The sequence below is a fragment of the Lynx rufus genome, unplaced genomic scaffold (genome assembly GCF_022079265.1).
Source record: "Lynx rufus isolate CCGP_SWC_20201006 ecotype Redwood Valley unplaced genomic scaffold, mLynRuf1.p SCAF_2, whole genome shotgun sequence".
Lineage (NCBI taxonomy): Eukaryota > Metazoa > Chordata > Mammalia > Carnivora > Felidae > Lynx > Lynx rufus.
The window spans coordinates 217,537,767-217,564,801 of NW_025814834.1; the positions used below are offsets into that span (position 1 = coordinate 217,537,767).

At 59.4% G+C, this 27,035-nt stretch overlaps 1 protein-coding gene across 1 annotated transcript in view; it reads right to left on the reverse strand.

The window, feature by feature from the left end:
* Positions 1–27,035, reverse strand: part of CAMTA1 (calmodulin binding transcription activator 1) — an 852,027-nt gene that overhangs the window by 67,558 nt on the left and 757,434 nt on the right. The window contains exons 8-11 of the mRNA XM_047083614.1: positions 23,387–23,527; positions 20,049–21,895; positions 15,586–15,712; positions 10,105–10,239 (exon numbers count right to left, since the gene is read on the reverse strand). Coding sequence (XP_046939570.1) covers positions 10,105–10,239; positions 15,586–15,712; positions 20,049–21,895; positions 23,387–23,527 — 2,250 coding nt within the window. The remainder of the gene's footprint in view (positions 1–10,104; positions 10,240–15,585; positions 15,713–20,048; positions 21,896–23,386; positions 23,528–27,035) is intronic.

The following is a 27,035-nucleotide window of genomic DNA, read 5'->3' on the forward strand; positions in this document are numbered from 1 at the left end:
ATGGGGCGGCAGGGGTGGGGGCGAGTTCTCTGCTCCCATCTCCAGCGCATCTCGGACTTGGGCGGGAGAAAGGACACTTGGGGGACCCCCCTCGCGTGCTGATGTCAGAAGCAGTCCCTCAGCAGGAGGGGCTTGGAGCAGACGGTGGGTGCAGGGGGCTAGTCCCTCTCTCTTGTCGGTGCGAATCATGGGAAAGAGCACCAGCCCGTTCAGCCGGGACACCTGAGCAAACACCGACCAAGGCAAAGATACCGCAATCCGCCACGCCACCCATGGCTTCGGGCCAGCTCATTTCCCCTCCGACCTCGCGTCCTGGCTCCCAGAGCCTGGGTGGGTCTGGCTGTGCAGGGTCTGGTCCTGCTTCAGCAAGGGTTTGGGGCAAATCACAGCTCTTCTCTGGGCCCAGATTCCTTCCAGAAAGACGAGCAGGTTGGACCACATGGTTGGCCGGGCTTCCTTCAGGTTCTAACTCCCGAAGATTCTAAGTTTGTTTCTCCGCTCTGCCACTGATTTTTAAAACGTCTCCTGTGATTCTTATTAAGGATAGAACATCAGACACATCCTTGCCTGTCACTTTTTGTTCTCAAACAAAGGACTTCGGGTTCACAAGTGTGGAGCGTCAGCAGGTTACTGCAGGGGAGGAAGCTGGTCTTCGGCCTGTCAGACTGTTCTCAATGGCTTGTTGTCACAGGCGGGGGACAAGGTCGGCCGGGCTGCTCAGACGGATCAGAAGTGTGTGTATTTTTAGGAGCTTTTCAAAGGAGAGGCCTTGCTCTCAGCCCCAGCCAGAGGCTGTTTTGCCTTCTCAGTCTTGTGCGGGGGACTGGAGTGGAGGGAGGTGTCTCCCCTCACCCTGCTCTGGGACCTGCAGGACTCAGTTCCTCCAGGAGGCCACAGCAGCTCCTGTGCTGCCCTTGCCCTCTTTCTCCTTGCCGATGACGCTCTGAGTGTCAAAGTCTTAGGATCACTGCTCCCCACTGCTGGCTAAATAGATCCACATCTTCGTTCTTTTCCAGGGAGATGGATTCTGGAAGCCAGTTGCTAGGAAAGGCCGAGGAAGCCGCAAAATGCTGCCTTGACCATCTGTATCCCCAGGCTTGCCGGTCTCTTTGGGGTCCCAGGTTTGCCAAGGGGGCTTTCTTTGAGGCTACGGCTTCTGGAGCACAGCTGACCCACACTCTAATGATGTGGTAGGATAATGGGAGCCCAATACAATCAACTGAGGAGCTGGGGGTACAGTTGCCCGAGCGGGCCTGCCAGGCAGTCTTTGGAATCTAGAGGATTCCTGCATTCTGGCAACAACCAGGGGTCAGGGCTGAGAAACCCACTTCCACGCGCCTTTTGATGGTAAGTCACAGTTCGTGCATTGAGGCTTGCCCCCAGCCCCTGCATCCCAATGGGGAACAAGCGGGAGAGAGTTTGTCCCAGGGACTCAGAGCGGGTTCAGGATGTCTCCCTGGGCCCAGGGTCAGTGAAGCTGAGTTCCTGAGGGCCCGTAGGCCTGTGGGTGGAGGTGTGGGAGCTGTGGGAGGTATGGAAAGCGCAAGATCTCCTAGGCCAGGTAGGAGTCTGAGAGGCTCCTGGGCCTTCCTCTTTTGCCCTGGACTGGGGAAGGCCATGGCTCTGAGCTCAGAGACAGGTTTGACAGCATCTTATCCAGAACTTTCAGCCCCTTGTCTGGGTTCTTTAAACTCACGCTGTTCCCCCTCGCCTGAGGGTCTTCGTACCTGAGGCTTCCTCTGCCCGGAATGCTCTGCCCCACCTTTCACCTGGCAGGTGACACGGCGGCCCGTGTCCTTTTCCTTGAGAGGATCACCTCCTCTCAACTTCTTCCTGACTCCCTGGCTGCTTCCTCCCAGCCTCTTTGCCAGCTCCTTTCTGTTTGACATCCGGATGTCTGGGGGAGCCTATGGTGGACCCTGCGCCCCCCCCTCCCTTATCTACACTTTTTCATGGAACAGTGGCATTTAGACCCATGACTTTCAATTCCATCTATGAGCCCATGATGCCTAAATGTTACCTCCGTTCTGGGTCTCTCCTTGGCCTGCAGACTTTCAAGTGCACACTGGGCAACTCTAACAAGGCAGTAACAAGTCATAACGTGACCGAGGCCAAACTCTCACTCCCCATCTCCCACACCTGCTGCTTCTTCTTCAAACCCTTCCATCTCCGGGAACGATGCACGGTACCCCGGTTGTTCAAGCCCCAAGCCTGGGGACGACCCGTCATTCTCTCTCATCCTCACGTTCAAATCATCCGCAGAAGCCTTGACTCTACTCCAAACCCCAACCTGTGTCTCCTGGGCTGCATCGTTACCAGCCCTGTCTGGGCCCCCATCATCTCTTGACTGCACTGATGCAAGTGTCAGGTGGTGTCCTTGCAAGTGGAGACACGGTCCAGTCTCCACGCGGCAGCTGGGAGCGTCTCAAAACATAGACCCGAGGGCGTCGACTCACCTGCATAAAACCCTCCCGTGGCCCCCACTGTCCTCAGGATAAAACTCCAGCTCTCTGCCTTGGCTGACGGGCTGCACGTGGCCTGGCCCCTCCTGACCTCCCTGGACCCATCTCGTTCCCTTGCACCTTCCCTTACTCTGCTCAACCACAGAAATCTCCTCGGCTCCCCCGACACGCCAGGCTCGTTTGTTCTTTCTCTGAGGATCTTGTTCTTGATATTCCCTCAGTGTGGAAGGTTCTTCCCCTGCGCTTACTGTGGCTGGCTCCTTTCCTGTCACACTGTCTTCCCATAGAGGCCTCCTCTGACCCCCCAGCCTACAGTAGCCACCCTGGCACCCTCTACCAGGCCACCCCTTTTAAGTGCCCTGATGTGTCCCTTTGTGATCTGTTCGTTGTCTTTCTCTCCCACTGGAATATAAACTCCACGAGCCTAGAGCAGTATCTGGTGCCCAGCAGATGAAGAACCAACGGTCCTGGGGGAAGGAGGCAAGAGGAGAGGCGGGAAGACTGCTTTCCACGTGTGAGGTCATGCTGGGCCGCATGAAGGTGGCGGACAGGGGATGTGGGGAAGCGAGAGAAACCAGGGGGAGAAAAGCACTAGGTTTTTGGTGATGGGGTGCGGGGAGGGGTGAGTGGGAGGTCTCGGGGTGACTCCTGGCTTCCTGTGGTTGGACTGCCCACTAGGATGGGGATGTTATAGGAGACGGAGGTGCGGGTGGGGCAACAAAAGAACAGTAGTGAGTAACTTTTGCGACGTGTTGACTTTGCCCAAGAGAAATCTGAGCAGAGCTGTCCAGGGGTGGGGGTGGGGCAGTTAATGGATGGTTCTGGATCTGAGAAGGGGCACAAAGGAGGAGACACTGCACCTTTACCTTTATATACCATAAAGGGCGCCCTGGGTAAGGACAAACCCTCAGGGAGAAGAGAGTGGCCCAGGAAAGAGCACCCCATCGTCTGCTCACTGTCATTCAACTTGTGGGCCCTTGGCAACTCTGACCCCATTGACTGCCCCACCCCTCCTGTGAAGCCCTCTAGACTCTAGGCTCTAAGACTCCATCCTCTCCTGGTTCCGCCAGCTCCCCTGACTGCTCCTTCTCAGTCTCTATCATGGGCTCCTTCTGGAACCTTCTGTTAAGGTCCGTGTAGCCTGCTTTATCCTGGGGCACTCTCTTCTCCCTCTGTCTCAGAATATGACCTTATTTGGAAATAAAGTCTTTGTAATTCGTTAATTAAAGAGATAAGCAGTTATAACGAATTTATACTGGATGAGCGGGCCCTAATCCAATGAATAGCACCCTTCTAAGAAGAGAAAATGGGGACACAGAGATACACACAGAGACAAAGTGCCACGTGACAACGGAGGCAGAGATTGGAGTCACGTTACCACTAGCCAAGGAACGTCAAGGGTTGTCAGCAGCCACTAGAAGTTAAAAGAGGCAAAAAGGATGCTCCTCTATTGCTTTCAAAGAACGGCCCTGCTGACACTTTGATTTTGAACTTCCCGCCTCTAGAACTGCAAGAGAATACATTTCTGTTTTTTAAAGAAAGTTTTTGAATATCCATTTATTTTTGAGAGAGAGAGACAAAGACAGAGAGGGAGACACAGAATCGGAAGCAGGCTCCAGGCTCTGAGCCGTCAGCACAGAGCCCGACGTGGGGCTCGAATTCACGAAACCCAAGATCATGACCTGAGCTGAAGTCAGACGCCTAACCGACTGAGCCACCCAGACATGCCAAGAATACATTTCTGTTCTAAGCCTCTGCGTCTACGTCATTTGTTACGTTGGGCCAAGGAAACTAATGCAATGGTCAAGGACGACCGGGTTGATACTGACCACTGGACGGCCTGGGAAGCTGATGCTTCAAAAACACCCATGTCTGCCCAAGCCCTGGAGCCTCCCCACCCCCACCATGGATTTAACTTTGTTTCCTACCCCAACAGCCAGGATGAACTTGCCGAGGCTGCCTCCTTGGCCTCGGCAGAGGCTGGGCTCCTCAGAGCCATTTCTCTGCAGGGCCCCATTTGTCACTGCCGCACGGAGGTGGTGAGGCCCAGCTCCAAGGTGACCCATTCCCTGCCACACAGAGGAGCTCTACACTCATCTATATGGTGACACGGTGTGGCCCCAGCTGCTAACGCCAGGAGATCACTTCTCCAGGAGGCATCTGAGGACCAGGCCCCTTGGCCCCTGAATAAGGAGGGCTAAGGACCGACACCCATCCCCAGTCTGTAATGACACGGACCCCGCAAAGACCGATTATGGGAAGGGCCCTCATGCTTTGATGCAAGGCACTGGCTGGGCAGGCTGCAGCTCAGAGAAGGGGGTATCCCTGCCACTCAGCTTCAAGTCCCAAGTAGAAGACTGGGTCAAACCAGCTTTGTCTACAGTCACCTTGTCTCTGGAGTGGAGCCTGGGGCACACGAAGCAGGTTAGCTCCGGCAAAGAAGCACCAGAGAACCATGAGCTAACCCATGCCAGAGGAATGCCGGAGTCTCCTGGTAGCACCCACTGTTACTTGTGGGGGGGGACCCCTATGTCCGAGCTCCTCAAGCTTCTCCTCCCAGGTCCTCCCAGAGGCAGGTGCGGGTGGGCCCTCGGGCGCTGGCTATGGATGGAATTCAGGGCAGCTCTCCCAGCTTAAGACAATTCACTCTCGCTCTATGTCATAGCTTAAAAACGCACGTGAGTTTTGTATCCTACTCCATAAAATTTTTAGTAAAACTTACTTTTAGTAAAACTGTGACATTTTCAATTATTTACACCCAAATTACTTATTTAAATAATGGTTTGGCTCTGGGCATGTTCTCTCATGTGGACAGTTCAGCGTCACACAATAGGCACAGGAGAGGGTGACTGGGAGGTGGGCTGTGAGTCTCCAGGAGGGAGGGAGTGGGGCCAGGAGCAGCTGACACCCTGGAGTATCACTAGGGGAGGGAAAAAAACATCCAGAGGCTTGGGGGGGGGCAGTCTCACAGCTGGAATGGCCGGCCTGTTGCCACTGGGCTACCCACCCCCCCCCGCCCGTGGTCTCTAGGTCAGTGTATGGCCTCTGGCTCCTGGTGGGGGAGGCTGCCTTTAGAAACCGGCTCTCAGGGGAAAGGCTGGCAGGACCACGGCCACAGGCAGCCTAGAGGTGGGAGGCGGGGCTTGGGACCACCCCAGCCACGAGTCTTCTGTTAGCATAGAGGGTTTGGTCAGAGCAGAAAGCCAAACCCCGAGATCAAATCTCACTTTTCCTTCTCTCCACCTCCTCAGTAGGGAGGACCTCTCCCTACTGCTCTCAGTCGTCCCAGACATCTGACCCGAGGCAGGCTGCCCTGGGGGTCGGCCTCCTGGATGGCCCCCTGGGCCCTGGGGAGTGTCCACCTTGCCCCGAGTCTTCCTATGCAGGAAGATGATAAAGACAGCTGTAGCCCCTGCTCCCCACCCTGCTGGAGAGGACAGGGTCCCTCTCCTGCCCCCGAGGGTCAGCGGGAGGCCTGCCCAGATGGCCAGCTGATGAGCCCCAAAAAGCTGCATCCGGGCCTCCCCCCAATCCTCTTGCCCGGGCAGAGGCTCAACTGCCTGAGGAGCAACTGAAAATAGAGTCTACGTATAAGCGGCTTAGTGGGCTTCCAAGAAGGGGGCTGCTGGGGTTGCCGTGGGGCCGGAGGGACCGCGGGGGCTTCTCGACCTGGCCTTGGGGAGGAAGAACAGGGCAAGAGAAAGAACAGGGCACCCAGAAGTTCTCATTTCCTCTTCCAGGGACAGGAGTCACTTAGAGGTGTCCCAGTGCCCTTGGTTAGATGTGAGCCCCACCCCCCCCCCCCCCCCAGCTCCAGAGCCGCAGTGTCAAGTGGCCTGGGTTTATTCTCTTCGCAAACACAGGCACAGGCCAGACCATCTAAACGGACTGCACATCCTCCCCGTGCACGGCAGAGCCCTGGCTGTGTGTATCTCCAGGACCCGCAGCGGGCAGGAGAGACATTTCCCAGAGCCCCTCCCAAAATATCTCCAGGGTATTCTCACTGCCTCACTGTCTCTAGCCTGGAAGAGATGCCATTGTCTTCCCAAATACACAGCTAGCGGCTTGCCCCAGACCATTCTGGGGTCTCCTGGCAAACGGCCTGGGGTCAGGCATGGGGAAACCTGTTCTGGATTTGCACCTTTGGCGTGAAATGGTGAAAATGGTAGCTCCCAGAGTAGCCTGGCCGGAGGCAGCCACGGTGTCATTCATCCCCTCAGCGCTCGCTGCGCCCCGCCCCAAGATACTCCTTTTCATCCCTCTCGGCTTAGCGGATGCCTGCTCAGATTTGATGTCTTAGGTCTGGGAAGACTTCCTGACCACTGGGCTGGATTAAACTCTTGATGTGTCCGGTGGGCACTCATTTACTCACACATGAATTTATAGCACAATTACATACTGCGGCCTGCAATCTGCCAGCCCGCGCTAGGCAGTGCGGGTCCAGGCAGACCCGGCTGGGGGGGTGGGTAAGGGAGGAGAACCCCCTAGATCTGGGGGAGGAGCTGCAGCTCCTGGGACCCACGTGATGCGCTTCCTAAAGTCTGCCCCGAGCCAGCTAAGTGGCGGCGACAGCGCGCACCCCCCCCCCCGCCCTTCTCCCTCCTTCCGCGATCTCCGCGTCGGGTGAGGGCTGCGCTCAGCTGGGATTTTGGGGACTAGGTGCCCAAGCACCTCGTCGGAGACGATCGCCCCCGACCCGGGCCGGGCGGCTCAGACAAAGGCTGCGCCACCGCCGCCGCCCGCGCGTGCGGGTTCGCTGCGCTCCACGCTCGGGCCCCCACGCGGCCTTTCGTCTGGCAAAACAAATCCATTTTAAAAATGAAATGAAGGCACAAATCCTCTTCCCAAACATTTCTCCCCCACTGGGATGGGGGAGGGGGCAAAGCGCGCCCCCACGATCGGGAGCAGGGCGACGGGTGCGGGGAAAACAACCGCGCGCGGGCGCAGCCGCCGGGCTCCCCGCACCTCGCGGGTCCCGCAGGGCTGGGGAGAGGCGCGGGGCCTTGCCGCAGTCCCGGCGGGCGCGAGGGGAGGCGAGGGCGGCCGGCCGGCGAAGCGCCCCTGCATTGCGGAGGGCCGGCGGGGCGGGCGGGCGGACAGGCGTGCGCGCGTGTGCGTGCGTGCGCGCGTGTGTGTGCACGCGCGCCGCCCGGCCGCCGCGCCCCAGTTTGCTCGGCGCTGCGGTCCTTCGCCCCCTCCCCTTTGCACCGCCTCTCCTCCCCCTCGCCGCCGCGGCGCGCGCGTCCCCACCTCCCAGCAGCTCCCGGGGCAAATCTGCCCGGTAACCGCGGGGGCGGGAGGGGAGGGGCGCGGAGGGGAAGGCTTCCGCCAGCCTGGCCCCTGCAGCATCTTCCCCCACACCAAGTTCTCTGCCAGGCCGCGGGGTCGGCCAGAGGCCCCGCAGACCGCTACCCTCGGGGCTGTCCCAGCTGTCCCCTTTGCACTGGGCAGATTAAGCCCTCGCGCTGCGGCTGCGGTTCTGCTCCCCCCTCCCCCCCAACCTCCCCGCACGGTTATTATTTATCAGGCTGGCGAAATGCTGGGAAATTTTTCCTTCCGTGGATAAGGCACTTGTACTCGCTTAGGGAAGGGGTCTTACGGTTCCTCTGCGGTGGCCACCCCTCCCTTCCTATTACTTGAAAGGACACCTGGTCGAGACCAAAGGGAGAGGGATTCCTGAGGTCTTGCGGGGGCCCTGATCTGTTCTCTGGGCCGGGGTGGGCCTGCCACGTCCTTCCCCCAACTCCTGTCATCTCTCCAGGGCCTGAAGGATGCTTAGCTCAACTGGAGGCCTGTGGAGGTCAGAGCTCCAGGTCCCCTCTGGAGGGGGCTGCTGGGGAGCAGGTGTCCAGCTTGGTAGCAGGCTCATCGCCCAAGGGACCTGGTGTGGCGGAGGGCTCAGAAGTGTGTCTGTAATGAGATAAAGATGATTCTCCTTGCCCATGGTCTGCCTCGCAGCCTCCCTGCTACAGCTTGCTCTCTGGCTTCCGGGGGGCTGGCTGATGTTTCCTGCGGTCCGAGGTACCGCCTGGCTGAGACTTGGCTCTCTGAAGGGCTCCAGCTCCCAGGCAGGTCCTGTGCTGGTCCCAGTATCCTTCGGCCTGTCCTGGCGAGGTGACCTGGTCACTCAGGGAGAGCCAGTACTCTGCAGACTGGCCTGTTCCATTTCCCATTTGTTCTGCAAGGCTGAAACCGGATTTCCTGAACGGGAGCCCCTGGTCACCCTGCCCTTCTCTGTTACATCCTGCAGGACATCGTCACAGCTCTGGCTGGCTCCAGTCTTGCCCAGGGTGGCTGCCAAGGCCAGCCCGGTGCTCCCACACGGCTACTGCCAGGGTGCAGATGCCTGCTGACCCAAGGCCACCTCTGGGAACAGCTCAGAGGGTTCGGCGGCCAGGGTGGCCACCAGGCACCCTGTCATTGCTGGAGCCGGGCTGGGATGAGGCTGATATTTGCACACTGGGTTCAGGAAAGCTGCCCAGGGCACGTGCCCAAGCCCAGAAATCCCCCGGCAGCCAGCAGCAAGGGGAAGTCTGGGAGGTGAGAAGGCCAAGGGCTGCTGTGCACAGGAGAGAGGTGCTTACAGAGGGCCCAGGATCAGCTTGGGCAAGGCCCACACCGCAGGCTGATGGAGGTCTTTGGCCAGCACCCCACGGACAGGTCCTTCCGCCAGCCGCCCTGATACTGATGCGTGTGCAGCCATTCCTCCCACTCCGTCTGGGGGCAGAGAGCAGACTGCCGGTTCGGCTCCCCACGCCACTTCCGGGGCTTCTGCTGGGCATGCCCAGGCTGGGAAGGGCAGCCTCTGACCTTAGCACCCCCCACCTGTCTTTGGCAGCTCTTCTCTGCAGAGGCTCTGGTACCAACACTCACTCATGTTCAAGGCCGGTGGCTCTCAGAGAGCCGTGCTTGGACAGCAGGTCCTGTCTCCTCCATTTGAGCCTTTTGGGGCTCTCTGGCCCTCCACCCTCAGCCATGAGGATGATCCTGGGCTTGTTTCAGATGCTCTACAGGGCACAGGCTAAAGTAAAAACAGCCTAGAAGCAGGGGGTGACAGGTGTTTGAGGGCTTTCCATGAGGTTTGGTTTGTTACCCATAAAAAGCAAAAGCACTTAATACACAGCACCCTCTCCCGCCCCCTCCCCCGCCCCCGCCCCCGCAAAGCCGTCCTGTCCAGGCCTTAGATCATGAAAGGAGCCAAGCCAGAGCTCCCTCCACCCAGCTTCCCACATTGCTTTCATCTCTTAGAGGCTCGGGGCTTGGTGACGGCCTCTGGGGGCTCTCTCTTCAAGGACATCCTAGAAATTGGCTTGGCGGGGGGCAGTGGCAGAGGATGGACAGACCCCGCTGCTCGAGGTCTGTCCAGAGAGGAACCTCTTAGCAACTCGGGGGCTTGTCTGGCCACTCAGATCCCCTGGCAGGAGTGACAGCCGAAGGCCCAAACTCACAAACTTCATTCTGTGCCAGGGGAGAGATCAAGGTTAAGGGCAGGGACTCAGTGGGTCCTTCCGTGGTGGAGACTTTCACTCCAAGCAAAAGTAAGGGAATCCAAATGTTTCCTTCTTTTTCACACCCTGTGCACAGGGTCCCCAAGTGCCCCTCTTCCTCACACCTGGCAAGGTGACCCGAGCGCTGTTCTTACCGTCCAATGACAGCCAGTCATGCTGGGAGGAAGGGAGCGTGGGCAGGGCCCGGGCTTTGTACTCAAACACCACTGAGTTGGAGATGATCTGGTTGTTGAAGGCAACTTGTAGGGTCACAAGACCAGTGTCATGGGCTGAAAGCAAAAGAAAGAGAGGTCAGGGCGAGGGGCGGGGATGGGCGCCCTTCAACTTGACGTACCACACAAGAACCTGGAGTGCCCCCTCCCCACTCCCCTTCACGGGGTAACCCCAGCCTCCGCCTGCTCATTCCTCAAGGCCTAGATGTAGTGCTTCTTCTTCCGGGAACCTTCTCTAGACCCCAGACTCAGCCAGGAGCCCCGCGATCACTCCTGCACCCGGCGAGGGCAGGTACCGGGAACTCAGTGCAGATTTGCTGAGTGAATGGATGAATGGTCCCCAACCCCGTCCCATGGCTGCCTGACTTCTCCCCCATCTCATCCATCCTAGATGGGATCCTGGGAAAGCATTTGCTTTGGAGTCTTTGTGTTTTTATTTCCCCCTTTCATCTTATTCTACAAGCTTGTCCTGAGGCACTTATCATGGCCTTCCAAGTATTTTCAGAACTTCCTCTGCCTCCCTGATGAGAGCAGGAGGTTCATCTGTGCCTGTGACTTTTGGGCCCACGGGTGCCAAGCTGGGAGTGCCAGCCTGAAGCCTGCACCTCCCCTCCAATGCCTAGACAGTGGCCTCTGGGAAGACAGGCCCCTGTGGGGCTCATTCACTGCCCTGTCCCCAACACAGGGCTCAATGTATTTATTGGATGTATAACGACTGGGACATTTGTACCGTCAGCAAGAAGAGAGCCCACCCCCGGCAGAAACCTGCTTCATGTCTGGGGTTAAGGCTTTGTGTGGCTCTTGTTGAAATATGGGGGGCTGTGGCCCACCGAGATGGCCCCGGGGGTCACAGTAGGTATGCAGTCTGCTCTACCCCACCAGGTCTCGTCCCCCGGTAGACATCAGGGTTGTGTGCTCCCTGCCCTGCTTTTTTGGAACACCAGATACCAGTGCCCAGGGCCTCCCCGGGACAGATTTCCAGGGAGGACGCACATAGGGATCGTGTTACTGTTTGGGCTCTTGGCTTTCAGAAGCTTACAGACTCGAGAAAGCTGTCCAAGTCAGCTGCTCCCCAGGGCAGAGTAAATGCAGACCTTACTTCCCAGGGGAAAAGCAAGTCATTGACCTGTGGCCTCTGTTCATCCCAGGTTTGTATTATGCCACTGTCCCCAGAGCGAGGGTCTTCAGGAAGTCACTGCCCAAGGGTGACAAGTGGGTTTTTCCCCTCTGCTTACACCCTGGGGTGGTCTCTCAGCTCCAGACTACAAGCTGAGCCAACTGGCTCCATGGAGGGTGGGGGTTCCAGGGGACCTCCTGTGGTGTCTCTCTGGACAAGGGGTTCCCAGCCAAGTCCAGAACCTCCTGAGGCCTTGATAGTGTCCCCAGGCCGACTTCCAAGTTCATGGTCACTCATCTTCCCTAGAGATTTGCCTGGTTTACCAACAGGAAGAAAGGACAGCACACACCCCATCTGAGCCCGCTCAGCTCTGCGCTCGGTAGCAAGCCACCTGGCCTCGGCTGGCGCTGGGGAGCCCAAGGCTGCTCTGTGACACGTGTTCTGGGCCGAGGGTGCCCCTCTTGTCCAGCACCTCCCAGCACTTGTACAGCCTGAAGTGATGCTGGAATGTGGCTGATTGAAAGCATCCCATCCTTCCCCAGAGAGACAGACAGAGAGGACCTTGCATAGTCTCCTGGGTCCCAGACCAGCAGCGTGGTGCACACAGGGACACTTCCTTGGCCTTCTCCCTCCCCCTCCTTGAGTCCATCGGCGAGTCCCGGTCCCTCCACTTCTCTGTCTCCACTGCCACCACTGTGGTCCAAGCTGCCATCATCTCTCGCCTAGACTCCTGCATTAGCCACCTGCTGAGGGCAAGCACAGTATACTGGAGACCTACCTGTTTCCTGCTGGGATGGGGTTGGGGGGCCACATTCCAGAGCTCCCACGTGAAACTGACGGGAATATGTTGCCCAGGGAGCTCTCCTCCTTAAGTCAGGAAAGATCACCCCTCTGCCCGCTTCCTCCGGTTTCCCTGTTTCTGTTCTTCCTTCCTACAATCTGTTCTCCCACACCCAGAATCATCTTTGAAAGACATAATTTAGATCACTTCGCTTCCCTCCTTAAAACTAATGGCTTCCTATTGCAAATAAAACCAAATCAAACTCCTTCCCATGACTCAGAAGGACGGACCATGGTTGGTCCCTGCCATCTTCTCCAACCCTGCCGTGTTCAATTCTCCCACCCCCACCCATATCCCCCCCAACTTGCCCCGCTATTTCTTTGCCTCCTTGTTTCTTTCTGTCTCCGGCAGTAAAATGTAAGCTCCGTGAGAGTGGGGCACAGGTCTGTCCTGATCACGTCTTCATGCCCGGGGCCAAGGTCAGTACCTGGCATGCATGGGGTGGCCACTCAACCGTCTGTTGAATGAATTGCTTCAAATCTCAGTGCCCTTGCCCACCTCATTTTGAATTTCACCCTTTGCCTTTGGTGACTGCCCAGGAACCCGGGCAAGTCTTCTGGTTGGTGGCTACTGCTGTCTCCTCCTGAGCCCAAGGTGGGGGGGGGGGAGGAGCTTTCCTGAAGTCCCCTTCACCACCCCTTCACCCTGGGCTCAGTGCCCTGACTTGGTTGTCTCTCTCCTGCTCTTGGAGCACGACTGCCATCTTGTAGGAGACAGACTCCGTGCTGTGTGTCATCTGTGGCCAGTGACAGTGGGGGACCGTGCTCCTGGCCAGGGTCCAGTCTCCTCGTCGGGTGTCAGGCTGGTGACTAGTGGCCACATGCACTCCCTGTGTCCCTTCTTCCCATGTCATTCCCAGCTCCTGAGGTAATGCTTGGCTTGTGCTCACAGGCCTCTGGGCCCTTGTTTTGGGCGAGGCCAGCTTGGCTCTGCCTTTAGGTGTCCCTTCTTCCAGATCAGCTCATTTCCCTGCTCCCTTGAAGACGCAGGGAAGAGGTCTCCGAGCAGCCAGTATCACCCCCCAGGGCAGTGGCTTGTTTGTGTGACTGACTCCTCCCTGGACTGATTGTCCCTTGGGGACGGAGTTGGGCCAAGGGGCTGAGTCTTGAGTTTTGCTCCATTCTAGATGTGTACCAGCGCCTGGTGAACGATTCGGTGCGTGAAGGAATGCATGCGTACATCCAGCACCGTCTTACAGGTGACGGGTTTTAATTTGGGCCTTAAAGCAGACATGTCCAAAGGGGACCCTCTCTTTGCGGTCAGCTGCAGAACAAGTCGGTGCTCTAGCAGCGAGGCCTTGGCTCCCAGTCTCTGCCTGAACCTGTGGCTTCTCACCCCTGGGTCCAAGATGTGCTATGTTAGAGGATCCTGAACCACTGGGAGACACGGTGGCTGCCAGCTTTCGGGACCCAGGAATGCTCAGGGACCAGGACAGCCGCCTGCTGAGAGATGGAACAGAGTGGATCCCCTCTTCCCCTCGAAGCAGAAAGAGCTAAGGCTTCGCTAGTGGAGCCCCTTCACGAATTGAGCCTGCGAACCAAGTGCTTTATGGACCGTCCTTCAACTCTGCTCTTACCCATCTGGCAGCTGGTTTTTCAGATGTAGAAGCCGAGGCCCAGAGAGGTCAAGGACTGAGAGCTAAAGTCACCAAGTGGTAACTGGCTGATCCGGGATGTGCTGTGGTGTGACGGATCCAGCACCCGGGATTCGCCAGGTCGTGGCCTGGGACAGTAGCCAGAGGGCGTGCAAAGGCCAGCCTTTTCCGTGGAGGGGTCAGATAACCTAGGACAGGCAAGGTCTGGGTACTCAGCCAGGCAAGAGCCAGGTACAGGAAGTGGCTTCTATTTAGAGGCCGGGCAAGTCCTGTTCCAGCAGCACGTGGTAAGTGGACAGTGTAATAACACGCTGCCCTGTCCCCCTACCCACCCCCACCCCGGGGTAGAGGTTGGGGGGGGGGTGGGGAGTGATGGCTGCATTAGCCGTGCGGCACTGAGCTGTGATAGGCTGACCCAGTCTGGGCTGGCATCCTGATGGCCGTGCTCCAGAACAAGCGAGGCTGCTGGGAGCAAAGGGGGCTGAATGGGTCCCCTGGAGCAGGGCCAACAGGGGGAGGCCAACTTGGGCAGCATCCCTGACTCCCTGGGATATTTGTGGTGAAGGCGGTGCTGGGTTCAGGGAGTGGGGTAGGGGAGGGCCGAGCATGTGAACCCAGTCCTGGAGCATTCTGGCCTGGCTGGCTGCACAGGGAATGGAGAGAGAGAAGAAAGAATGTTCCATGTGGACTCAGAAGCTCCAGGCTGGGGGGATGGTGTGGGGGGAGACAGACAGCTGGGGTGGCCCAAGGCCCCTGTCCTCACTTCTCTCTCTAACCTTGGGCCTCCACAGGGAGCACTCTGTCCTTCTGTAGATCCCTTGGCTTCAGATAACATGGTCTCTCTCTCCATTCACTGCCTGGGCAACCTGGACAGGCCATCCCCGAGCTCATGTCAGCCAACGGGTCTTCCCAGAACCAGCACAGAGGTCAGAAAACAGGAGCTCTAGAAACGGATTCCTTCACAAATACTGATCTCCTTCTTGTGACATGTCAGACACTTGTAGGCCCTGGGGCCACAAGGTGACCAGGAAAGACACAGACCCTGACAAATGGAGCTGGCGGGCCAGCGGGGAGACAGCAATGGCCAGAGGTCAAGAAGTTGACCAGACAGGGACGTCAAGCCCAGTAGATGACGATGAAGCCCTGAGTGAGGACGGAGAAGGTCAGAGCCACAGGGAGGGCAGAGGCGCTCCTGCCCCTGAAACCGGAAGAAAATTCTGTGCCTGCACCTTTTTCCGGGGGCAGGGCAGATGGCTTCACTTTCTCAAGGGAGTCCGTGCAGATTATTATCAGTTTGACAGGTCCTCCCCTGCTGCCCGCCAGGCCTTCTCCATCCCTCTCTGATCTGCTCAGTGCCCTGCGAGACTGGCCGTGTGGACCACACAGCTTGGGCTCTCTCATTCTTGTGGCTTCTGGTTGGCGGGAGCTGCGAGAGGCACGGGCCAGAGGAGAGAGAGCTGCCTGGCTGCTCTGACCTCGGGTGTGGCCCCCGTCAGGCCCCTCCACCTGCCCGGCTCTTACCACCAGCTCCTGGAAACTTTCAGGCTGAGGGTGGCTCTGGTCTCCTGCTGTGCCCAGTCCTGGGTGTGTCAACCCAGTCATTGGTTGTCCCAACAACCCCCATCATGTTCATGAACTTCAAAATCCCAGCTGAGCAGGCTTCATACCCCTTTGATCCTCAACCGATGACATTAGACTAGCGGATCCGGGACCCCTTCATCACGGCAGAGGAAAGCGAGGCCCAGAGTAGTGACGTGACTTGTCCAGCGTCGCTCCCAGGCTGCCCCTGCACCCGGCACTCGGGGCGGGGCGGGGGGGCCCACCCCCTCGGTAGGGGCACCGCCTCCTCACCTGGGCAGTAGCAGCGTAGGACCCCGGGCTGAATCAAGGACGCAGGCACTGAGATCTGGTCAAACAGGCAGCTGTAGTTATTGCTGGCTTCTTGCCATGGGCCTGTGATGAGAACCTTCACTCCTCCCTGAGGGAACAGAGAGGAGCAGAAAGGAACGTCAGCCGGAGGAAGGGACGGGGACGGGACGGGACGCAGGCCTTCCAGGCTGCACTGCTCCTGGGGGCAGAGGGTGGTCTGCGCCCCTGCCCCACGTGTTTGGTGAACATGCAGATTCTGGATTCCGGCATGCCCGGCTTTTGGGAACCACTGTGTCAGGATGGCAGCGGGAGGAGGAAGCCTCTCGGGGCGGGGGCGGAGGGGACCCCCGGATGCTCCTTGCCTTCCTCAGCTGGCATCCAGCATGGGGGCCAGCAGTTCTGACCCCTGACCCTCTCCCATGTGACTTTCTGTTCTGGGCAGAAGGGAGCACAGAGTTTTTCAAACATTTTCAGTGTGGGATGCATCTGAGAAGTGGCCAGGCAGGCCGGGAGCCCCGGAGGGCAGCAGAGGGGAGGGCTTTTTCTGTCATTTACTTGTGGACAGGTTTCTGGAGCCCCGAGTTTCGAAACCAGGCCTGAGCATGTTAGTGTCACCCCAGGGACAGGGAGTTCTGGTGGGGAAACAAGGAAATCTCAGGATCCCCAGGGATGGGGCGGTGGGGCAGGGATGGGAGGTCGGGGACATGAATGAGAATGGCTGCAGAGATAGAAAAATGGGGGAGGAGGGCTCAGAGTTGGAGGAGCTCAGAGACTGTCCTGAGCCAGAGAGGGGCTTAGCGCTGGAGGCTGGGGATGCTGGCCTCTCTGGCTCTCCCTGGGCGGGCCGCCCCAGGCTTTGGCCACTTTTCCCAGCAGGGGGCCGGGAACGTGGCAGGACAGGGTTGAGAGCGCCACCTGGTGTCCAGGCTGCAGAAGACCGAGCAGCATACCTACTTGAGACTGGCAGTGGAGGGGCTGCTGGGTGCAGGCCTGAGGCCCCCATTTCCCCCACCTCTCCAGGTCAAAGAGGCCAGATCCCAGCTCTCCCACTTCTGGCCCCTGCCAATGAGACACTCTGCCACGCAGTCACCAATTCTTGCGTGGACTCTCCTGGGCACTGGCCCATCCCTGCCCCGGAGGGACCCCCAGCATCAACACAAGGCTTCCCCGTGGGCTACCCACAATGCTCCTGGAACCCAGACCTGGCCCAGGGCTGGCCTTGGGCATCAGCAGCAGGAGGGGGTGTTTCCAGGGATGAGGTGAGGGTGTCTCTCCCTCAGCCCAGCACGGAAGGGGCTGTCCTGGATGGGCAGGCATTCCACCTGTGCTCTGGGATGGGCTGGGATGGTTTTGGAGAAGTCACATTAATGCTGGGCCACCAAAGGCTGGGGGCAGTGGAGATAGCTCAGGCCCGGAGCCCAAAAGCAGGAGGCCTGCCCCTGCCCCTCAGTAGCTGTGTGTCCTCAGCCAAGTGGCCCAACCTCTCTGGTGGCCCTTCTGGCCTTAACATTCCCCGGTTCTGATATATGGCTCCATAGGGAGATCTGGAGCTGTCAGGTGGCATTCTCGGGCTCACGGGCTGGGGGCTGGGTGCCGGCTGGGAGGTGTGCCACACGGCACAGGCAGAACCGCGGGCCAGCCCAGGGCAGGATCCTCCTTGGATCCTAGGAAGCGGAAGAGCAGTGGCTTCAAAAAGCCACAGACAGTTACCATGTGAGAAAAAAGGGAAAAAAAAAATAACCCCAATCAATAGCTCCTGGCGTGAAGCTAGGGCCGCTGTGAGGAACAAAGAACTGTCGAAATTACTGGAGAACATCGGGACCTTCTCCATGGAAACCGCTGTAGGATGGGCTCTGCGTCCATCAGTTCAGGGGGTGGTTCCCATGGCAACGCTCGCCTGGCTGCGCTTGATCTGCCGTGACGCAGGCACCTGACGGCTCTAATTGCAGCTTCCTCTGCTGGTGCAGCCAATGGAGGAACGTGACGCAGAGGGCTTGGGGGAGGGGCGGGCAGCAAATGCCATCTGAGGTCTCTGTGCCCTGGGAGTCCTGAGATAAAGGACCCAGACTTCAGATGCACCCAGGGCAGATCCTGGGGCCGAGGGGCACCTCCAGTCTGTGTGTGTGTGTGTGTGTGTGTGTGTGTGTGTGTGTGTGTGTGTTGGTGACCAGCTGTGGCTGCAGGGGAAGAGGTGGATCTGGGAGGTGGGAGGGAGGAGCACTCCCGGAAGAGACGGCAAGGTGGCCTGGCCTTAGCCTTCCTGCAGAGTGGATTTTAGAGCTGGGCCAGGGTGCCCAGAGGCTGGTGAGCTCAAGCTCACACAGCCTAGGAAGCGCGCCCGAGCCGACAGCCACTGGGGCCTCTGCAGAGGCCTCGCCGTGCGGCCACTGGGTTCCAAAGGGACCAGCTGGGGGGCATCTGTGCATTTTCCAAATCAAATTGAATTTGAGTTGCTTTTGTTTCCTGGAAGCCTCGAGGGCTTCTGGAAAACCAGGGCTGGACGCTCCTTCTCGGAGGTGACCGGACCCACATTCTTTCCCGCTCCCGTGCTGCCCTCGCGTGGCAGGCTGCTGAACTGATTTTCCCTGAGGTACAATGTGGGCACCTGCCGGTACTGGGGTGCAGAACAGGGGACCAGGTCTGCTAATAGCCCCTCACTAGTGCCCCCAGGTCCATGGAGGCCGGACTGCGGGCCTGCACACATGCTGGGGGCCGGCGTGCACAGGTCGAGGCTGGGCAAAGAGGGTTCCTCTCCCCTCCCGACAGGTCCCTGTAGGACTCGGGCTCCAGGCAGCCTTTCAGGGTCCTGAGGGCCAAACCTCCCAGGCCTAAGACTGACCTGCAGGGCCTCCAGGCTACCCCTCTCGGCCGTTTGCAGAAGAGGAAACTGAGGCCCAGGCAGCCAGGTCGCCCAGCTGACCCCTTGTGACATCCCCTCCCTGTCCCCCGAGTCGCTTTCTTAAGCCCTGTGGGGGGCAGGCTGCTGGGCAGAGCTGATCTGTCACCCGGGGTGGGGGTGACACATGGTGCCACTGAGCTCAGCATCGCTGACAGGGTCAAACTGAGCCAAACCAAGAGGAGGCCTGGTCAGAATCTTCCGGATTCTCCTTCTTGGGGGAGGGGCAAATGGAGGTGGACGGAAGAGGCAGGTGCTGCCTGAGTCTTTTACTCGGTCCTTAACAACAACCCAGTGAGGTAAGAGCCGCCATGGCCCGGTTTAGAGACAAGAAAGGCAGCCACCTTGCCCAAGGCCACTGGCTAGCAAGCGTGGGGCACATGCCATCTGGACCCGGACCCAGGAACCCCTTAGTCTGGTCCTGACTCAGGCATCACCCCGGGGAGCCCCTCAAGCACGTGAGTCTGTAACGTGCACAGGTTCTGGCCAGCGTCCCTGCACCGCTCAAACCTGGAGAACCTTCTGTGGCATCTGCATTCCTGCCTTGACGCCCCCATGAGAGTCACAGTCTTTCAGGAGCGCCCTTCTCTCGGTGTAGTGGACAGCAGCCCCTGACCCTGGTGCCCAGGGGATGTGGCAGTGGGACCAAGGAGCTGTGGGCAGCCACCTTCCTGGGAGAAAGTGCCAACCTGGGCCCCGTGGTGACTGGGCTGCTCCCCAAGCACCTGTCAGGCGGGCTGGGAGGAGTCAGGGAGTGTGCCCCAGTGTGCAACAGGGCATTCGGGAAAGCTCAGGCCACTCTCTGTCCCCTTCCTATGCCATTCTATCTCAGAGAGAAAGCCAAGGTTTCTTCCTTAAACACTGTGCCACTGTGGCAGACCTGGGTTTTCTGGGGGGGGGGCGGGTTTCCGGCGGTCCTGGGCTTTGGAGCAGTGATGCTCAATGTCAGAGGTCAGCCTGAAGGAACTGAGGTGGGGGGGGGGGCAGTAGGCTGGGGCTGGGAGGGGGAGGCCACAGGTGGTGGGAGGTCCCGGGTCACGTAACATGCCTTTGATGTCGTAGAGGCCCGATTTACCCGAGAACGTTTCACGGCTGGCTTTACGGGACTATACCCTTCTCCTCAATTTGATGGGGATTTGTTTATGTTTTGTTTTGTTTAGCGAAGCAAATCGGGAGTAATGGACATGGATGATCTATGGTGGTGCTTTCTGAATTTGCTTTGTTTTGTTTTTGCAGCCCTAGGACGTTTTTTCAAAACAGGCATAAAGCAAAGCAAAGCTGTCCGTGGAATCCTAATCCGCAAGCCAGGTTCACAGCAGACTCTCATTCTGGCGGGAGCGGGAGGGCCACCTGGCCCCCAGGAGACCCTTGGCCTTCAAGTGGAGTCTGAGAGCCGGTGCTGGACAAAGGCCACGGGGACAGAGGAAGGGGACAGCTTTGTATGGTCCACAGCTTCCTCCAAAGGGCAGCCGCATGCAAATGAGCCTCCCTGAGCCGAGCGAGGGCGCCGGTGGGCGGGTGGGGGAGGCCACGGGCGGCCCCAGCTTACCTCTGGGTAAGACCACTCCGGGGAGTAGTCGGTCACCATGAACACCCGTCCGCTGTGCTGCAGCATCCCCAGGGTGCCCTGCGCTGGGGTGGTGGAGACCACCTCAGCCACGTGCATGTAGGCCATGGTGCCAGCCCCGCCCTCGGCACTGGTCAGCTGCAGGCTCCCCTGCTGGGGGCTACAGCAGGGCATGCACATCTCCGCCTGGGCGAAGGGGGCGCGGGCCCCGTCTTCCGACTGGGAGAGCGCCGCGCCGTCCCCCGACACCAGCTGGTGCCCATAGATGGTGCCGCCGCCCCCCTCCACGGAGATGAAGTCGTTGATCAGGTCGGAGAACTGGCCGCTGAAGGAGATGTCAAAGTGGTCCAGGCTGAGCTCCATGCTGGAGGCGTTGGCGAGGCCCGGCTGCGCCACCGGGTAGAGTCCCTGCACCACGCCGCCCGGGAGCATGGGGACCCCGCCGGCGCTGCGGATCACCCCGGTGGTCTCGGGCTGCAGGTAGTGTTCGGAGCTACAGGCCTGCAGCTCCCCAGACTTGATGAGGCCCTCGCCCCCTTCGGCCACCTGCGAGGTCTCCATGGTGACCTCCCCTTCCGCAGCCATGGCCTGGAAGTTGGCCTGGAACTGCATGAGGTGGAGGGAGGAAGCAGACTCTATCCGTGTCTCCACGTGGCCGCTGCAGGAGCTGGTTTGTGACGAGGCCTCCGTTTTCACCGTGGGCATCACAAAAGTGCCCCCGGACTCGCTCAGGCTGCTGTGGGCGTTCTGCTCGATGGGGAGGGGCTTGCTGGCGTCCTGCAGGAAGAAGCTCGGGGAAGGGGTCTGGTGGACGTGGGGGCTGCGGCCCGTCTGGCTGAAGCCGGACGCGTAGTCCTTGTTGGAGTCTATTGCACTGAAATCCATCTGCTCCAGGGTGGTGCTGGGACTCAGGCCGCCGCCCGACGGCAGGAGGCTGGAGCCGGCGCTCAGGGTGAGGGAGCTGGAGGCCGCGGCTGCCGCCGAGGAGGAGTACGCTTCTTTGGCCATCTGCTGCTCGAAGGACGTGTCCTCGGTCTTAATCTCCTTGGCGAGGACGGTGGTGAAGCTGAAGCCCCTCTCCACTGGTGGCGAGTGCCGCACGTTGGTGCTGACCATCTCCGCTTTCAGGCCTCCGCCCCCGTACGTCTGGCCCTGCTTTGGGTTATTGAGGAAGCAGTCAGGGTCGAAGTTCATGGTGGTTTCTGGGATCTTCCGGCCACCGTCGAGGGTGGTGGAGAGGACCAGCTCTTCGGACACGTTGGTGGGCAGCATCGACAGGCTTTCCGAGCCGCCCGTGGTGGGGAAGGCGAACTTGTGGCCGTCGGAGCTCACGGCCAGGACGAGGCCCTGAGAGGCGTCGGGCGAGAGGAGGTGGTGGTTGGGGCCGGTGGTGGGGGACATGGTGTACACGGCCTCGTTGGTGACCTCGGACATGAACACCGTGGCGCTCTGGGACAAGCTCCCCATCACGGAGGCCACGGCCATGCTGGACACGCCCGTGACCGCAGGGCTGTCCACCATGTCCGGGTCGCTGTTGAGCCCACTGCTGATGGACACGGGGGAGCTCTGGGTGGTGTCGGGGACCTCCACCTGGTTGGTGGACGAGACCTCCGTGCTGTTTTGGTGCAGCAGCACGGGCTTGGCCACCTTGCCGTTCCTCTTCTCGCGGCTCGGGCCCTTGCTGTGGCTGTGCTCGTGCTTGCCCTCGGACACGTCATTGTGCTGCACCTCCGAGTGGCTCCCGTACCCCCCTGTCCGCGGCTCTACCTTCGGCGAGATGATCCGGTGTTTGGCACTGTTGCACTTGTGGTGAGCGCTGCTGCCCGCTCCTGCGGAACGAGAGGCACACGACACACGCATGCGCGCGCACACGCACACACACGTCCACGCACGCACGTGCAAACAGAGAGTCAGAGCCGGGGCCCCCCGTCGATCGTGCCCCTGAGCGGCCGGGGGCCCAGGCAGGCCACTGACCCCTGGGGCTGGCGCGTCACCCACGCGCAGGGTCGCGGGGTCTCGCACGCGCCCTATGGAACCGCCCTCCAGATGGGGGGGGCGGGGCGGGGGGGCAGGGCTTTTTCCTTGATGCGCTTTTCCAATGCTAGTGATAGCGCCTCAGGACATAGGCGGTTGGGAAGGACAAGGGGGAGAGTCTGTCATCCTCCAGGAAAACCCTTGCCGCCTTCAGAGACAGACACCATTTACCGAAACAGCTCTTGCCGGCCAGGGTGGGCGGTTCAGCCCAGAACGGAGGCCGCGTCCCTCTCCCCTGCCCCAAACCGGGCATGCCTGTTCAGGCTGCGCAGTGTTTCTTTGCAGAGAGCAAATGCACTCTCTCTGCATTCGCTCTCGGGCCCCAGGACCAAAGAGGGTTCTAGCCTTTGCTCCAGAGGCAGAAAGGTATCTGCCCCCCTGCCCCATTTGGCCAGCCTGGGTTGTGTCCTCAGCTCTTCGTGGGTCAAAATCCCTCTAAGACCCAAGCAAAGGCAATGCCTTAACCCCTCCCCCCCACCCCAGCTCAGTGGCAGAGAGGGAGAAGCTCTAGGCCGAGGGTCTCTGGACTCTGGCCAGTCTCCCCAGGGCTCTGCACGCAGTGGCCAGGTCGGCTCTTCTCTCTTCTCTCCCCTCTGCCATTATTTTCATTCCAGCTGGTAAGGGTCACCTCGCTTTTGATAAAAGGGTGACTTCTCCCCTGCGCCTATTACAGCCTCACCACCATTATTCCTAAGTGCGCAAAGACTTCTCAGGGAAGTGACATGACCCTCTAATGGAAATATCTAATTAAGGCAGAGAAGGAAATGGAGAATGCACATTCCTAAGAGCAAATATCATTATCAGAAAAACAGGCACATTAGGACAGGGAGTGCGGGACGCTTTATATCCTTGGAGGGGACAGAGGTTAAGGAAAGAGGTTCAGCTCGAGTGGTCCCATTGACTCAGGGCTGACCTCCCGGAAAAGCCCGTCTCAGCCCTGTGCCCGGGCCCCTGGGCTTCCTGACGACGATACCCAAGATGGTGGGGCCCGGAGGGTACCTGCTGTGTGTCCATGAGGCCTGGAGCCCCAAAGCCTTGCACTCCCCAACTCTGCTGCCCCCATTCCTAGAGGGACCTGCCTCTCTGGAAACTGCTCTCTCCTGCCCCAAGTGGGCAGGACGAGGGTGAGTCAGTCCTGGGTGCCGTCCTGCGCTGTCCCCTGGCTCCGGGCTGACCCTGCCCCACCCACTGGACATCCAGGCCACCCCTGAGGAGGAGAGCCTCACCCTCTGCCTGCAGAGCCCCCCCGCCCAGCTGCCCCCCCCGCCCCTGGGAGCCCCGCTCACCCAAGCTGCCGGTGCAGAGGCAGTTGTGGGTCCGAGGCTGCGGCTTGGTCTGGTGACTGTCGAGAATCTGCTGCACCAGCTGCTCCACGGAGAAGCCTGAGCTGCTGTTTCCGTTGCTGCAGGTCCACTTGATGCCGTGGACTGTGGACAGAGAGGGGCAGGGGGGCGGTCAGAGGTCACGGGGTGCAGGGGCAGGGCCTGGGAGGGGTGGGACCTGGGCCCTCCCAGAGCATAGCCCCCTCTCTGCTGGGAGGCTGGCTCTAGGGGTGAAGTGATACACATGGGGGGGGGAGGAGGGAGGACGGAGGAGGGAGGGCCAGGCTGTCCCATGAGACCCCTACTCCCACTGGGAGCTCTGTGCTCTTCCTCTGCCTCCCCTCCTCCCTTCCCTACGGTGCACCCTGGGGAGCGGACGACCTAGAGATTTGCTTCTGTTTTCCCGAAGTCCAAGTGCACCAAAGCGTTTCTTCAAGGGAGGGAGGGCTGGGCCTCTGAGGGCCCTCCCCCACCCCCAGCTGCAGGTAGTGGAGATTTGCGGAGGATATGGAGGCTATGTGCTGGGCTGGATACCCCCCCCCCCGGAGGGGTGCTTCTGATTCTTCTCACAGGACTTCTCGGCCTCAGGGCTGCAGGCCAGGCTGTGGGGGCACAGGGGGCAGGACTGAAGGGCCCCCATGACCCGGACAGTGGATGCCCACCGACGACCAGCCACCTGGATGGCCAGCCCTGGAACTCTGTTGTGCCTGCCATCGGGGTGGGTCCACAGAATGACTGAGGGTAGAGCCCACCCTGAGCACGCCTGCCTGGCAGGATAGGGGCTGACAGTCTAAAATAAACTGACTTGCCAGCTGGGCCTGCGGACTGATGGATTTCACACCCACTGCTCCGTGGTCTCAGCGGGAGCAGACCCGGCCGAGAGGTGGTGTGTCGGGTACAGGGCACAGCCCGGCTCTCTCTGGTGGCTGCTGGTGGGCCAGGTTCCAGAGGCAGGGAATCCATAGCCCTGGGGTTGGAGCCAGTGCCCAGGGCTCTCAGAGGGACCCGGCTCGCTGTGAAATGGGGCGAGTGGGAGCGGGTGGTCCGGGAAGAGGAGCAGGGCAGGGTCGTGCTAGGCAGAGGCCAGTGGCTTTGCCAACGCAAAGACAACTTCCTTTCTCCCCTGGCGGAGCTCCTCTCACACGGAGTCCAGGGGAAGAACGGTCACAATGCCCAGTGTCTGCCCTGGCTCTGTGAGGCTCCAGGAGGCAGAGGGTCTACACAGAGAGTAGGAGCTGGGTCAGATTCAGATCCGGATTTGGGTCCAGGTTGCAGTCTTGCTGTGTGAATTGGGGCAAGTCTCTAAACCTCTCTGATCCTCAGTTTCCTCACCTGTGAAATGGGAATAGGCTAGCGTGTGCCTCATGGGGCGGCCAGGAGGAAAGTGCATCCACCTGCCCGGTACTGTTGTGCTGACCGTTAATGGCGACGATAATGCCGGCCTCGTTCCACGGCCTGGCTGATGCCCGTGGGAACTGGGCTTGGGGGAGGAAGCTGCTTGCTGTGACAGCCGCCGGTGGCTCTGCCTTGGAACACCCTGCAGAGAGCTCCATGGCTGCCGTTCCTTGTCGGCACCTGTATGTGGGGCTCCAGTCGTTTTTCAGAGAAAACCCCTCGTGTGTGGGTTCTGACGTGCTGGGAATCCCGCCAGGTGCTGCTTTCCTTGTCCGTGCACCTGCCCCAGGTATTTGGTTCTGATGAGGCCCGTGGCCCTGCTCCCAGAGGGCCCTGGATTCTGGTGGGTCATCACGAGGGGATGGGGGCTTGCTGAGTGGCTTCTGTCCCTGAGTCAGCTGAGCTGCCTGGAGTTGCGGTCCTGGGTGCCTGTTCAGAGTGCTGCGTGATGGGCATGTGCAGCCGGGGGCAGTGCTGGGGTTTCCGGCCTACTTTTCGCTGACTTGGGATCCCTTGGGGAGCTCTTCGGCAGCCCCAGGAGGTCTGTGATCCTGCTGGCTCAGGCCCCAGCTTGTCCCCCGGCAGCCGAAAGGGAAGGCCCAGGCCAGGGCTTTGCAGACCTCATTACAGCTGTGGGACCCTTTTCTCAAATAAACCTCTGCCTGGAAATCCAATATGGAAGACAGACAACAGCAGAAGGAGCCTGGTCAAGGCAGGAGTGAGGGCCAGGGTCCACTGGCCTGGCCTCGTGCCCGGGGCCTCTTGGCTGAGGATCTTTTCTAGACTCCTCATTTTATAGAGAGGAAAGCAGAGGCTGGGGTGGGGGGTGGGCAGAGCATGTCCCGACCCCTGCCCCAGCCCAGAGATTATGACATCCTTGGTCTGGGGTGGTGCCAGGCTTTTTTTTTTTTAATTAGAAAATTTTTTTTAACATTTTAAAATTTATTTTTGAGAGAGAGAGAGAGACAGAGAGACAGAGTGCAAGCAGGGGAGGGGCAGAGGAAGGGAGACACAGCATCCGAAGCAAGCTCCAGGCTCCGAGCTGTCAGCATAGAGCCCGACGCAGAACTCGAACCCACGGACCTTGAGGTCATGATCTGAGCCAAAGTTGGACCCTTAACTAATTGAGCCACCCAGGTGCCCTGCCAGGTTTTTGTTTTGTTTTGTTTTGTTTTTTTAAAGCTCCCAGGAGTTCCTCACGGGCAGTCAGGGTGGTGAACACACAGCTCTGTCCTCAGCCTGAATTTTTACCTGCAAGTCTGGGAGAGAGCAGAAGACCTTCCAGAAACAGCATGGCCTCTCCTACCTCTGGGAAGGACTCAGAGCAGATGCTCACTGCAAAGGCAGACCAAGGTGTTCTCAGGAAAAACCCCACCTGGGTCTGAGCTTGGCTCTCTGGAGAGAGGAACTGTAGGGCATCCTACAGGCAGCCCAGTTGTGGGTCTGGGGGTGGGGGGTGGGGTGGGCTGTTTTGTCCCTCGAGTGAGTGAGCCCCGCTCTGCGCTGACAGCGGCCGGCTTGTCCCAGGCTTCCTCTCCAGCCCTGCCATGCGGGCGCACTTACAGCGTTCTTTCTGCCTCTTGCTCTCCTCCTTCTGTTGTTAAGGTTATAAAATGAAAACCCAGTGAAGGGTGACAGATTGCAAGCGGAGAATTTCTGGATGCTTAATGCAAATTGCCTACTGTCTTGGCACATTCAATATGCAGATTGCGTCCCTCCCCCTCCAGTGGGGGCTGGGAGAGAAGCCCCCTCCTCGGAGCTGGTGAGTTGTTAGTACTGAATATCAAATACTATCAAGGCGGCTTTTAACATGTCATATGCTCTGCTTCCCGACACGTAATGAATCAGTGGGAAAGGAGATTTCTATGGGAAAAGAGCGTTTTATGGAGGGAAGGTTAATGAACACGTGCGCTGGCCTTCTGTCTCCAGCCCTTCCCTCTTTGCAAAAGCAGCAAAATGGAAACTGCATTAAAAATACACTTGATTAAATGTAAGGTCATGACCTGGGGGGGTGGGGAGGGAGGCGGGCAGGGGAGAAAAGGGAATTCCCAGCAAAATAACCTCCTGGTGGCTCTGGGTCACGTTTGTCCCCTCTGTTTGCTAAGTCTTGGTGGAGGGCACCGGGCTCCCAGTTCCCCAGCCATCAGCCCCCCATCCATCTGCGGCCACCTCAAGTGGGAGGAGTGCAGCTTGTACAGAATCCCAGGGAGGGGGGTCT